At 41.4% G+C, this 14,462-nt stretch overlaps 1 protein-coding gene across 1 annotated transcript in view; it reads right to left on the bottom strand.

Moving 5' to 3' along the window:
• Positions 1–1,865: 1,865 nt before the first annotated feature.
• The window catches only part of abhd18 (abhydrolase domain containing 18), a 32,667-nt gene continuing 20,070 nt past the window's right edge, over positions 1,866–14,462 (bottom strand). The window contains exon 14 of the mRNA XM_056382158.1: positions 1,866–7,159. Coding sequence (XP_056238133.1) covers positions 7,102–7,159 — 58 coding nt within the window. The 3' untranslated portion in view covers positions 1,866–7,101. The remainder of the gene's footprint in view (positions 7,160–14,462) is intronic.

The raw sequence follows: 14,462 nt of genomic DNA, 5'->3' as shown, positions 1-14,462 counted from the left end.
GCTGCAGATATGAAGACAGTATAAGGGAATGTAGCGAAACAAAGAGTTAGGTAGATTAACATGATCTGTAAGGTCCTGTAATGTAAACAGACCTTCATCAATGTCCATCAATATATTTTAAAGAAAGGGCACATATTACTGCAGTCATTATATACAATCAAATAAACAACAATAAGACTTAAAGTGGTAAGAAAAAGTGACAAATGTACAAATATATTTAGTAGCTGCTGATCAGAGCTGCTGTTCAGGAGGAAGTTTGGACCATTCTTCTTATAGAGCTGCTTCAGTCAGACAGATTCTCAGATGTCTGGTGTGGGCGAGTCTCTTCAGGTCTGGGTTCTGACTGGACCACTCCAAAATGTGGATTTCCTTTGATGTCTAAGGTCATTGTTCTGCTGCATCAGCGGCTTCTCCTCAGCTTCAGCAGGTGGACAGACACCCTGACATGATCCTGGAAGAGACCTTGATAAACTCGATGATGTGGAGCTGTCCAGGTCCAGAGGCAGCAGAGACCCAGATCCTGATGCTCCCTCCACCCTGCTCCACCTGGAGGACGTTTTCATGTTTCTATCTGTGTGGAGCTTCTGGAGTCGTCTCAGCTGAACGTCCTCTTCACTGAATCATGTCCATCTATAGACAATCTGTGTGACTGTGGACTGATGAAGATCTGAACTCAGAGACTCTTTCAGCTTCATGCTCATCATCTCTTCTTCATCCTCAGTCTCTGAGATCTTTGTTGTGAGGCCTGGTTCACATCAGCTGATGTTTCTCTAAATATCTGAGTGTTGGTTAGAAGTCTGGTTTCACTGACTGACTCCAGGTCTGATAACTCCTGACTCCACTCTGGAGAGAGAGGTTGAATGGTGAATGTTTGAACAGGAACAACACAATCATTTGTGTTATTGGTTAAAAGAGATTGTGATGATTCATTATTGTGACTTGGAAGAAGATCTGATCAGATTTTAGGACAAATTTATATAGAAATGCAGATAATTCCAATATGAAAGGTGGTAGAGTTCAGTAAAGAAAATATTTTATGTTCCTATAACTGATCAAATACAATAAAACTCCAAGGTTATTAGTGGGGCAGTGACTCCAGAGATGTTTCCAGACATAATGAGAAAACTCTGCTTGGAATATAAATTTGCATCTGATATGATTTTTCGTCTGAGAATTCAATCACCTTGTTAAAATCACATCTTCTCCTCCATCATTCAAAAATCCACAATATGAAAATTCTAATATTCTTCATTTCAAAAGTTTAACTACTAGTCAGCAGATGTCTCCTCCTCCACCCTGTCAGATCCAGGTTCAGGTTTCCACATCACACAAGTGGAAGTTGCACATTGGACCATGACTGGCCTCCACTGTAGTTGTGATGTCACAAAATAACGTCATGCGTCTTAAAAATGTACCAATGGTTTTTTGTTGGCAGTTTTGGTGCTCTTCTTCCATCACAGCACCAACACATACACTGTGAATGACGTTCACTGACTTCAGATGCTGCTTGTTGTTATGTCTTTTAATTTTCACATTAATCAAGTGAGTGCTTAAATCTTATGTGAGTGACAGGACTCTCTGTGTTTGTAGGGACCGGGTCTGGGTCCCACAGGAACCTGTTCTTAGAAACACCAGATCAGCAGCCGGTGTGTGTTTTAAAGTCATTTCCTAAACTGGTCATTGCCACGGTAACACAACAGCATGTTGGTGGACCGGCTCCGAGCAGCTGTTCCCTCAGGTGGACTGCTGCTGGGCAGTAATTACAGATCCAGCATTTTCTTCACATGTATCCTCTTTATTCTTTACTGTGCATTTGATTGTTTGTCTTTAAGATAAAGGACACGTACACAAGTCACAACAGCAGGTTTAATCTGTTAATTATTTTAATGCAAATTTGAAAACAGTCAGATTGTCGTCAGCAGGAGAATGTGTTCAGTGGGAGTTCAGAGGATCAGACTAAGACTGGAGCCATAGTCGGAGTCAGGTGATCAGCAGAGACTTTCCACTGTCTACGTGACTTGGTTCATCAGGGTGTACAACCTGCAGGTCTCAGATAAGATCAAGAGTGCCCTCTGAAACAGCTGTTTCTGTATGCGAACACACACTGCAGTGTTTCCCACACATTCATTTATCAACATTAACCACCACATATTGATATTCTATTTTTTTTTAACATTTCAAATGGGTAAAATCTTATTTCATTGTAGAGCAGCTCAGCATCTCTCTCTCTTTCCCTGTGTTCAGGTAATCCTGTGATTTTGTGACATTCCCTTCAGGAGTTCTCAAGATACTGCTTTTTAAAAGGTCAAAATCATGTTTTGTGAGGTCATCTTACCCTTGACCTCTGACCTTTAGCCACCAAAATCTAATCAGTTCATCCTCGAGTCCTAGTGAATGTTTGTGCCAAGTCTGAAGAAGTTCCGTCAAGGTGTTACTGCGATATTGTGTCCATTAGAATGGGACGGACAGACGGATGAAGACTGGCTCTGACTGTCGCTGGTGTGAAGAATTAATAAACTATAAATGTTCTATGAGCCGTCAGATAAGATGAAAACTGACATTTTCATGCAATCAAAAACTACATGGTGCCGCTCTACCTGAGGCTTACCTGGGCTCTGAATACCTCCTGTGATACAGAAGAGCTACTCTCACAATTCATTCTGATTGAGTGGGAAACACTGCAGTTTCTTTCCTTACAGAGTAACTGATTGTATTGTATATTTATTGTGACAAGAGAAAAACCAGCAGAGGAAGTACTTGGTGATCCCTCCTCTGTCTGTGGCTCTCTGCTCTGAACTCATTGGTTCCTGCTGACGACTTGAAGCTTTAAAAACACCACAAATACAGTTTGACTTTAAAGAAAACACTCATTTCTTCAAACAGCTGATCACTAGTTTTGACACAAACAGGAGGCAAGAGTGCATCTTTTGGGGGCTACTTCACATTTGGTGCTGTACTGAGTATCTGGGGCAGTGGACGGCGTGTGTGAGTTTAAATTAACTACAGTGCATGTTCATGGTGATGAAGGAACATTTCACTGATGTGTTTTAATAGATCAACATTTTATTTTGTCTAAAACTTTGTATTATGACCAAATATAAACTAATGACCACAGTTAAAATCAGAGGAATCTGATACATCAGGCTTTGACACACACACACACACACACACACACACACACACACACACACACACACACACACACACACACACACACACACACACACACACACACACACACTGTGGTTAACGCTGCACATGGGATTTGTTGACAATAAGAAAAATAGAGATTTTTACTTGTTTTACAGATGTGAGCTTCCATATACTAGAGTGCTCTGGTTTTAAAACCCACAGAAACCTGAGCACCTTAATTTAAAAAAACAAACTTTTAAGTCCTAATAACAACAGCTTTTTCAATCAGCAGGAATAAAGTCATTAGATTCTTATGTACAAAATTTGTAGAAATGTATAGGTATAAAAAAATCAAGCTACTGAAACTTCGACCATGTATTTGCAGGTAGTGTGGTGGATGATGAACAGCCTGGTCAGGACTAAGAAGGTCAGCTGCTCAGTGGCACAAACATCATCGTGGAAATGGAACGACAACATGGCACGGTTAACTGAAGGATTAGTAAGGGTCAAAGAAAAAACACGACGGCACTTTTTCAACAAAAACAAAACTCAAACAAAACTAGAGGAGCAGTCAGAGAGTGCAGACCTCTGTCAAGACCAGCATCAAACAACACACACCAGACTCCAGAGAAAAATTCTAATTCAGAGTAAATGATCTGGATCTTCCCCAAATGTAATGGGTTCTTCCCTGGTCCATGACCCACCCCTCCACCAAGTCTGGTGTAAATCTGATCAGGACTTGTGTGTCGTCCTGCTGGCTGACAGACAGACAGGTGCAAACAACACCTGCTCAGCAGGACAAACTGGCTTTCTGTCTGTAGGGAGGAGGGGTGGTTTCTGCATGCCCTGCACTGGTCAATGATCATACCTGGGTCACCCCCCAACCCCCCCACCCCCCACCTGTGACCCAGCTCCTCCTGTATTTTAATCCAGAGCCTCATCCTTGGATCTTAAATCAGATCTCTGAGCTTCTTGTAGTTGCTAATACTTTATTTTTCAGTCGGCCCAGTGTAAAACTTTTCTTCTGTGTGAACTTGGAGAATGTTTTTGATAATCTGACAGATGGAGACATGCTGACACCAACACACAGGCCTGTTTAGGAACCAACATGACAACAGAAAAAAAGAAGCCTTCAGGAGAGAAAGACTCTGTAAAAGCTCATCAGATGGTCTGTTGTAATGTCAGCTACAGGTCGGTGCTGTTGTTCTGTTTTTCTGTTATATTTGTTCACATTCATTCAGACTATATCAGCTGTGATCAGCTCCTGTCTGCAGCGCATCATGATGTTCAGACAGCTATCACTGGATCACTGTGATACTGAAGAGAACTTAAAAACAGCAGGATTCTCTTTGTTCTTCTGGAGGTTTATTGTGAAGGGACATCAGAGATGACATCCTCAGGAAGTGAAATCACATTGAATCCGATCAACATGTGTTTCACGTCTGTGTCTTCAGATATGACTCAGGACTTTTGTTTATAATTTCACTTCATATCACACATTAATTAAAGATCAACTTCATCATAAACATTACATTGTTAGTGAGCCAGAACTTTTCCTTTTAATGATGAAATATTTAAACCGAATTCTGATCAATGTCATCAGCACCGTCTCTCTGATATCAAGCCTGAATATAGAGTCCTTTTCACCTGAACCACACTAACGAGGCTGTAACTGATTAAATGATCATCAAACAGCATTAAAGATCAGCAAAACAGAGCGTCAGTAGGTTTCAATATCTTCTAATACTGTTAATATATCAAAGAGTGTGATTTCAGTGTTTGTGTGTGAAGTTGCTGCAGTGGTACAGACAGTGCTGTCAGCTGCACAGACACTCTAGAGTGTGTTAACTACAGTGGGGTGCAGAGGTCTGAGACCCCTTTGTGGACCCCCCCTGCACCCAGAGGTGAGCATCCACCTCCATGTCTGAGCTCTGTGCTACTGTCTGTATCACTGCCTCCATCTCCACAGCAACAACATGTAGATCCATATTCATCAGGGATTTGATCATCTATGGTTAATTGTTGGAGTGTTGTGGGCAGAGCATGAGGCTGCACATTTTCAACTTGATTATAATTAAAAGGGAAATTGTGTGGAGGTGTGTGAGCGCACAGGTTTATAAATCTGAAGACTTTGTGCACACGTTCACTTTTAGTCTGGATCCTACACGGTTTTATAAATGAAGCCCCTGACCCCTTCACCTCACCAAGGTTAAAGTTCAGGTTATTTGATGTGAGGTTGTGGGAGGTACTGATCTATAGTCAGTGTGTTACCTGCAGTAGATTCAGTTTAGAGAAGCAGCAGGAGCTCCAGCACAGAAGCAGAGTGATGAGCTGCTGTGGACAGGCTCAGCAGAGAAACATTTATTTTAGCCACTTAAAAAATATCAACAGAAAAGCTGATATCAGTTGAAGTGTTGCTTTATTTTGAATATTTTCACACTGTATCTGCCGTCAAACAGACCATTACTTTGGAACTACATTTTTCAGCTGCTGAAATGCTGTATTCCTATGCACAAGTGAGCCTACGTCTGGCTCTGACTCAAACAGCTCAGCTGCGGAGTAATACATTGCACTGCCTAGGTGCACTTGTGTGTAGGAATATGGCAGTTCAACAGTTCACAAACTGTAGTTCCAAAGTAAAGGTCTGTTCCACGGCAGACTGGTGAAAATATTCAAAATAAAACATTTCAACTGACATTAACTTTTTTCTGTGGGCCTTTTTTAGATGATCTAAAACAGGTTTTTTCTGCTGACCTCATCCTCATCACTCAGCTTTTGTGCTGGTGCTCCTGCTGCTTCTCTAACCAGCTGATCTGAATCTAATGCAGGTAACATACAACCCTATGTCAAATAACCGGAACCATCACTTTAACATGTCGTTCACGTTGACGAGTTAAATTACTCAGGATGAAGATTTCACCTTCACCCCCCCCCCCCCGTGATTTTTGTCCTGTATGAGGCTTTACAGAGCGTTGTCACAGCAGGAGAAGCACAGGTGGAATCAATAACATAAATAACAGCTGCCTTCCATTGAGATCAGCCAGTTCCAGCTCTGTTCACCGCCATGGCTTAATGGAACGGAGCCATTGTTACTGTTATTTGTTCCACCTGAGCTTCCTGGTGTGACAAGTCCATGTGTCAGCTGTGAAAGAGGAAAATAGTTCCCACTGTCAGATAGATGACAAAGGCTGCAGGAAGCAGCTTCAGCAGGTGTTTACAGGACCGTCCCACTGGTTTCACATGTTAACATCCAGTTCACTACAAATCACTGACAATTTACATCACAGCTGACCCAACCATGATCCCACTGTCCCACACAGCCACTGGCTTCCATTCATTTCTGCAAAATATGAAAATATGTGACTTAGAGTGAACATTTCACATAAATCTGCAGTTAAGACCCAAGAGTCTTTTCAGAACACATGGAAAAACAGGTGGCTCCGAACTATGGTCAGCAAAACAAAATTTCCCACTGTGAATGTTTTGCAAGTTAAGGTGCTAAAGGCTGATATTTCCTTGTCATCAGTATTGTACTGACGTTTATCATATACCATAATAATCTCTGGTGTGTAGAAACTGCTCAGTGTGATATCAAAGGGACAGTCTGTGTCCTGTCAGGTGGAATATTCATGACTCATCGGGATGGACATGTCCAGCCTGCTGGTGTGGACCAGTGAACCAGTGAAAACCATCAGCTTACCAAAGTGAATGTAGAGGCCTGAGTGTGCTGGCAGGAACCTTCAGAACATGTTTGTTTGTTTGTTTGGGGGCACCATGGCATACAGCCCTCCCTCTGCAGAGGCTGATGTAAAGAACCAGACAGTGACTGTGTCAGCTGACCTTTATCTGAGAAGAGCCTGTACAGCTCAGACACGTCATGTTTCAGCAGGAGACATCTTCACTGCCATACTTGATGCTGAGGCCTCTGGTCTGTGGACAGGCTGTTCCCAGGGCTTCAGGCTGACATGGTTAGTGCAGGTTGGGATACTTGAGGCAGAATCTGTTGAATGCATCGTATATGGCCTGTCTGGAAATGAAGCAGATATAGAATCAGCTCTAAAACGATGACACATGGCAAAGAAATGATCATGTCCAGGAGTGACTGTAGTTTATGAATTTGACGATAACAACTGAGAATCTGTACTTTTTCCAGTGGAAAAAAAATTTCACCTCCATTCATGAAAATGAGTGTAAACAGGAGATGTTGAATAAAAAAAACCCAAACAGAGTCAACAGGACAAGCTTTATTGTAGAATCCAATGCAAAGTGGGTTTGCACTGGATTGTACAAATGTTCAGTTTCCATGGACACCGTCTCATGTCAAGGGTAGGTGCCAAGGTCAAATCAAAATTTACAGGAATAATGAATGATTTTTAAAATGTGTAAATATTATTTTTTATGACCCTTTTGATAAAAAATCAAGTCTTTAACCTCATTAACATCCATATAATGTTTTTCTATAATACAAGACATATGATGAGTGAAATAATCGTCAACACCATGACTGAATGTTTCCACCTTGTACTGCAGTGAGAACCAATCCTCTAAATTTGTGGGATGGGGGCGGGGCTAAATAAACCTGAAACCTTGTCAGTACAGAAAGAGAGAGTTAGCATTAGCACAACTGCTAACACTGTCAGCCACTGCCGCAGCTAACAAACAGCATAAACAAAAGATGCTAACTACGCTAACCGTTCTGATATGTCTGCTAGTCTCTGGTTCTGGTCTCAACAGACTCCTCATCTGAGTCTGGGTCTGACTGAGGCTCAAACATGTGGCTGAGTCTCTCTGATGTTTCCTCCTCTCACCATCTTGATGCTCTCTGCTCTTTCACCTGTCCACCTGGAGCAAGCAGGTGGTGGGCGGGGCCAAAGGCCTGATCCACATTTCTCAACCAGGAAGTAAGAGGAGATGAGCTTGAGACCCAGTTTTTATGTGTGAAAACCATCTTCAACTAAATATGAATATTTACAAAACATGTCTGGAGGGGAGGAGTCACGTGACATGGTTGGTGAAGATGGCTGCCTGAACCGAGGCTCCGACGAGCATCGTTAAAATAATCCTGTAGCTTTTGTGTATAAGAAGTTATAGACAGGTGCTTGACACATTGAAATTATTTTGGTCACATAGGATGGCAAAACAGCTCAAAAGCAGGGACATTAAGAAGCATTTGCGGTCTCAAAACCCACATCATGACAACAATACCACCAGGTCAGGAGCCCCAGAGGCGGCACACGTTAGCCAGGATATCGCTAACATCTTTGCTACACTGCAAAATATATCCAGTGATATAGCCAGGCTCAAGGACTTGTGCCGAACCACAGCCTCGGTTGAAGGTAAACTTTCTTCACTGATTACGCGGATGGTGGAGGTGGATGTGGAGAAGAGGGTGGAATGGCCGGAGGACACAGATAAAGAAATGAAAGCGTCACTGGAGGTTAACCCTGTCACCACTAAAGCTGAGGTGGAAGGCCTCTGTAATAAACTTGAAGATTTGGAGAACCGCAACAGATGCAATAATCTACGATTTGTGGGTGTCCCAGAAGGCAAGGAAAGCAGGGACATGACGGTATTTATGCAGAAATGACTCACTTCTGTCCTTGGCAGGGATGAAACCGTGCAACCACCAAAGATTGATCAGGCGCACTGGGCCCCAATACCACGGCCAAATCCAGGGGAGAGTCGCAACGATCTTGTTTCACTTCCTACACTGGGCTGATAGACAGCTCATTTTACACATGGCACGGAATAAATCTGAGCTGACCTGGGAAGATAACTGAATCATGATATTCCCTGATTTCTCATGGACCACACAGCTGAATCCGGATAAATTCAGGGAATGTAAGAAGGCTCTGCATGAGTGCAACATGAAGTTCCAAAGATGAAGACACTGCATTACAGGCAGCACCAATGATATGAAATGGGACACAGTTCCGGTCTCCTAAGTGGACGTTGTCCCTCAACCCCTCCCTCAAGCGAAGGCAACTGTCATGAAATGTGACAGTAGCTAATATTAAATTCTATCCCTGTCTAGACTTACCTCTCTGCAGCCTTTGGGAAAGAAAAGACAGATCTGTTTTTCTTGTTATTACAGCCTGTTGCTGCACAAAGCTCGGGGATTTTTAACACTAATTGATGGATTACTTGTCCCTGCCAAAAGAATATAACAATAGACGATACAACATGGATACAGTACAAATTTTTTGCTGCAGTTTTTTAATCTACTAACAACATCTGATCAGCCCAGTACAAAGACATGTCAATTTAATGGGCTAATAATCTGTTTTAGCAGTTAAGTTTTTTTTTAAGTTTTAAAGTTTAATCCATGGTTTCATGGTCCAATACAAAAATAACTCAGTTGACAGATCTCGCAACAGTATGGCACTGAGACAGAGGCAGGTCTCCAATAAAGTTCATTTTCTGCTGATCTGTTGATCTGCAAAATGTCACTTTGATGTCAGAATGTTCTGAAGACGTGATGTGTGAAAACTGTTTAAAATATTTATTTCAGTAACTATGGAGCGAAAGAATTTGTGATAATCTGTGATGTTGTTCACTTCGCCCATTGGAATAAATACACTCAGACCTGCTGCTGGTCTCCTAAAGGGGCAGGAGGTGGAGAAACTCACGTGAAACAGATACAGGAAATAAACAGGAATGAAGCGTCTCAGTTTCTCTACTGTCTCTGGTGCAATCCAGCCTAAGAACAGGGTCTGTCTGTGTGTGTGTGCTGCACAGTGCTCCAGCGTTTGTAAGAGAGAGCTGCCCCGCCCAGATGCAGATGAACTTCTGTGTAGGGAACAGTGAAAATGTATCATAGACGAATGTTTTAACCAGAAACAGAGTTGGTGAATGTGCAAGATTTTTTCTCATCTCCAAAAACCGGTTGCAGTCAGTAATTTCTTGTTCTATTGGGAGCATTTTAGTTTCGGACCATGCATTAGTTAGCCTGGAGGTTCGGCCTTTCAGTGACAGGATTCGTATGACTAGGTGGAGATTTAATTCATCTCTTTTATAAGAATCTGAGTTTAAGAAGGCACTAAGATTCAAATTAAGAGATATATTGAGTTGAATGAACCCACAGCTCCCTCTGCAGGGATTTCCTGGGAAGCCCTGACGCTACACTGAGGGGCTTTGTCATTCAACATGCTTCTCATAAGAAAAAGAGGAGTACTGCAAAACAGGCTGAAATTGAAGAAAAAAATAACTAACTTAAAAGGGAACTTTAATTTAGAAGATCTTAGGGCTCTAAATCAACTGAAGTATGATCATAACTGATTCCTGTCGAAGAAAGTAGAGTTCTTGCTCTTCAGAATGAGACAAAGATATTACGAATCGGGGGATAAAGCGAGTAAACTATTTGCAAACTGCTTAAAACAGAAAGAACTATCATATATTATTTTGGCCATCAGATCAGAGGAGGGAGAACTAAAAGCCAAATCTGTAGTTATTAATACTGGGTTTAGAGTTTTATGTGAAATTAAATACAGCAGACTCTCAACACGATGAAGAGTGTATAGAAACATTTTTCCAAGGATTGGATCCTCCCAGATGATCTGAATCACAAAAGACAGACCTTGACCACCCGATAACCAGTGAAGAAATTATTAGTGTAATTAAAGGACTACCAAATGGAAAAGCCCCAGGACCAGATGGCTTTACAGCTGATTAAACTAACACCTTTGCTACTCAGTATGTACAATGAGGCATTTGAAAGGGGTAGCTACCAGCTGCTTTATCAAAAGCTATAATTACACTTAGTCTTAAATATGACAACGACGCATGTGACTGAAAGAACTATCATCCAATTTCCGTTATACCATTAAACACCAAAATTTTGTCTAAAGTCCTCGCAAATAGGCGCGGGAAGGTAATGATGTGGTAAGGTAATCAGGTGGGTACTGAAAAAATTAGGCACTTAATTAATATTATGTGAACAGTCTCAAATTCCAATTCACCAATTGCTGCGTTTTTGCGTGATACTGTTTGATAGGGTGGAATGGAGATTTTTGTTTAGGACTTTAGAAATGTTTTGCCTGGAGAAAGTTTTATTAAGTTTATTACATAATCGACCAGAAGCAACAGTACACACTCATATTTTGAATTGGGGAGACGCACACGTCAGGGTTCCTCGCTTAGCCCTCTGTTATTTTGTTTGGTGATGGAACCTCTGGGGGTGATGATAACTTTCCGGGAGTGACGCGTAATGGAAGCATCCATAAATTGTTGATGTATGCGGACAATATTCTTTTATCAATTTAGGACCCTGTGGTATCGATACCCTCATTGCTGAAGACTTTTTTTTTTAAGTTCTCAGGATATAAGGTTGGGATAATTCAGAAGCCCTACCTTTGACAAAGCACTGTTCAACTGTACTCTTTCAGGCAGGATGATTTAGATGGCCCAAGCAGGGTTCTTGTCTTTATGGGAAAAAGTTAATGTAATCAAAATGAATTGCATCCCTAGGATTAATTACCTACTTTCCTCCCTCCCATAGAAATTCCAGACAGTTATTTTAAGAGATTCGATAGTGCATTTAAAGAATTCCTCTGGAATGGAAAGCGACCACATATGAATGAGGAAATTACAAAGACCACTCAATAGCTGTGGTTTAGGACTCCCAAATTTGGTTTATTATTATTATACTTTCAGCCTGAGGCGCACTGGGCACTCCCTCAGGAGAGAGCCCCTCCATGGTACAACATAGAGCATTCTGTATGTGCTCCTCTTCCTCCGCTCCACTGCTTGTCCACGGATCCATCTGGGTATGTGAAGGCTCACCCAATCATATCTCAACTTCAGAAGGTATTGAGGAGAATCTCGGGGCTGATACAGTTTGATCTCTATTTAAACAAGGAATCCATTATTTGGCTACATTCCAAACTGAATATTAATTAAAAAAAATTTTTTTAGGAGGAGTGGGTATAAAGAAGTATCCTTAGATTAGAAAATGTATACAGCAACAATACACTTAAATCATTTGGTGACCTATATCCCAATTCTGGAGATACCTTCAGCTACGCCATGTCTTGCTAAGGACTTATGGGTTGAGTGTGTACTCCCCAGAGCCAGCAGATAAGCTAGATAAAATTCTCAAGGTCATGGGGTGGGGTGTCGGCCCTTAGACTGGGAAAGGGATTTGAGGGTGTCATTTGATGAACAGGACTGGGCTAGGATTTGTGGCAACTCTCGAATAATGTTGAGGGATCTGAGGGTGAGACTTATTTAATTTTAAATTCTGCACCAATTTTATTGGACTCCAAATAGGCTTTTCAGACTTGGCTTAAAAGACTCAGGTACTTGCTAGAGTGTGGTATGGATGAAGGTAAGCTGGTGCATGCACTATGGTCAGGACCAAAGATTAATCAATATTGGATGAAGAGTCACTGTTAAATTGTCAATGTCATAAAAAGGCAATTTGGGTTTCTAAGTTATATATCCTGGGAGACTGTAAAGTGTGGTCTGCTTTTCCATAACCACTGAAACAATGGACACTGACTGCTATCATGATTGGACGACAAATCGTCCTACGGAAATGGAAGGAACCTGTTCAAGATTGGGTGACTAAATTAGGTAAAGTGGCTTCATATGAAAAGATGTCATATAGGTTGCAGGACAGAACAAAAAAAATATTATGATATTTTTTTATTGTTGGGACTCATTCAAGAGACTACATGTTTCTTTGTTCCACAGACAAAGGAACTCACTTCCCCACAGTTCCTCAATGTTCACACCTGGGGACAACCGTCACCCAGGGACCTCCCTGACCAGTCAGTGTTGGTCAATGTCTGACATGTGACCCCCCAGAGTGTAACCAAACAAAACCAGATCTCTCTTCTCGGCTTGATCAGGAGAGCAGCTCCTGCTCTCCCCTCTCGGCTCTTCAAGGGGCAACAAGGCCCCAGCCCAGGTCAGCCCTGCTACCTGAGACAATACTCTGGTCAGCCTGCTCACAGCAGACTGCAACACTGTTCTCCTCAACAGCAGCGACCTGCTTTGGATTAACTGAGAGTAAACCAAGTTCTCTTCAGAGTCATCAGCTACGACACAAGGCCAGCTGATTTTCCAAGCAACAGGAGCCACAGCAGAGTTAGTGTGGAACAGCTAACTCTGTGAGGAGAACAAAGGAGATAACAGCAAAGCAACACAGCCAGACAGGACTTTACTCCACCAGGAAACCTCTCAACTCACTGGACACTTCAACAACCCTGGAAAGGACCTTTTTGTTTGTTCCAAGGACTGGGTAACGTTAACTGACTGAGCCTTACCTTTCCCAGCACAGCATAGCACAGCATAGCTAAGCAGCAGAAGTCTTAACTTTGTTCATGTATTTGTTGATTAATGTTTTGTTATTGAAATGTTTGCTTAGATTGAGGTCACTCATACAGTTAATAGAGTATTTGTATGTTCACACACTCAGTTCTAGAACCTGCATGAAGTTAACATCCCCCTTAACCTGGTACCTTTAGATCACATGAGCTAGGCTAACAAAGAAACTCACACCTTCTCTCCCACACACACTAGATGGTCTCAGCAGCTATTTTGAGTAGTTTCTTTGTTTACCACCATCTTGTGTAGTCTTCCTTGTTCAAGCCATGTGGTCACAGTGACCATTTTGAATTGGCACAAACACACACATACACCTGTATATACTAGATTAGACATTGTGTTTTACTCTGCTCCATTGTAAATAAATGTCGTTAAGTATAACTACTGGTGTGTTTAATGTTGCACAAGCGTGAATATTACGAACCTCTTCTCAATAGAATTCCAATCCTTCAACTTAATTTACTGTTGATATGGTAATTTGGTTCTGGAGTTCCAGATTAATAGTAACAATTTTAGACTGCAACAATATTGACTATTTTATATCAGTTTAGGCTGGTGCCCCCGAAGACTATAATTCATTTTAGAGTTACTATTTAATATTAATATTTTAATATGAATGTTTTTTTAATTTATGATAGCCAATAAAATGATAGACAACCGAAGATCCAACATCTATGGTGTCCAGCTCATGAGGCAGAGCTCAGACCCAACATTTTTTATATATTTATATAACTTGTTTCTCTCACTTCTTCAGGAGACACATTCTTTTTAGTTTTATTTACAGAATTGTATCTATTTATTTGTTATTCCTTGTCATCTCTATCTTTGATAATAATGTGTTTAGTTAGTTATGATCTGCATTGTCTCTTTAACCACAAGAATTAGACCACTCTATAGCGGATCAACCCTTCCTGGTTATGGGGGTAAGGGTGGGGGGGCTTGCTGGAACAAGTTGCATTATGTACACTATGTTGTATGATTTATATGAGTATTATCAAATA

Source organism: Seriola aureovittata, chromosome 8 (genome assembly GCF_021018895.1).
Source record: "Seriola aureovittata isolate HTS-2021-v1 ecotype China chromosome 8, ASM2101889v1, whole genome shotgun sequence".
Classification (NCBI taxonomy): domain Eukaryota; kingdom Metazoa; phylum Chordata; class Actinopteri; order Carangiformes; family Carangidae; genus Seriola; species Seriola aureovittata.
The sequence above is the reverse complement of the archived record's forward strand: the minus strand, read 5'-3'. Positions and strand labels throughout refer to the sequence as shown.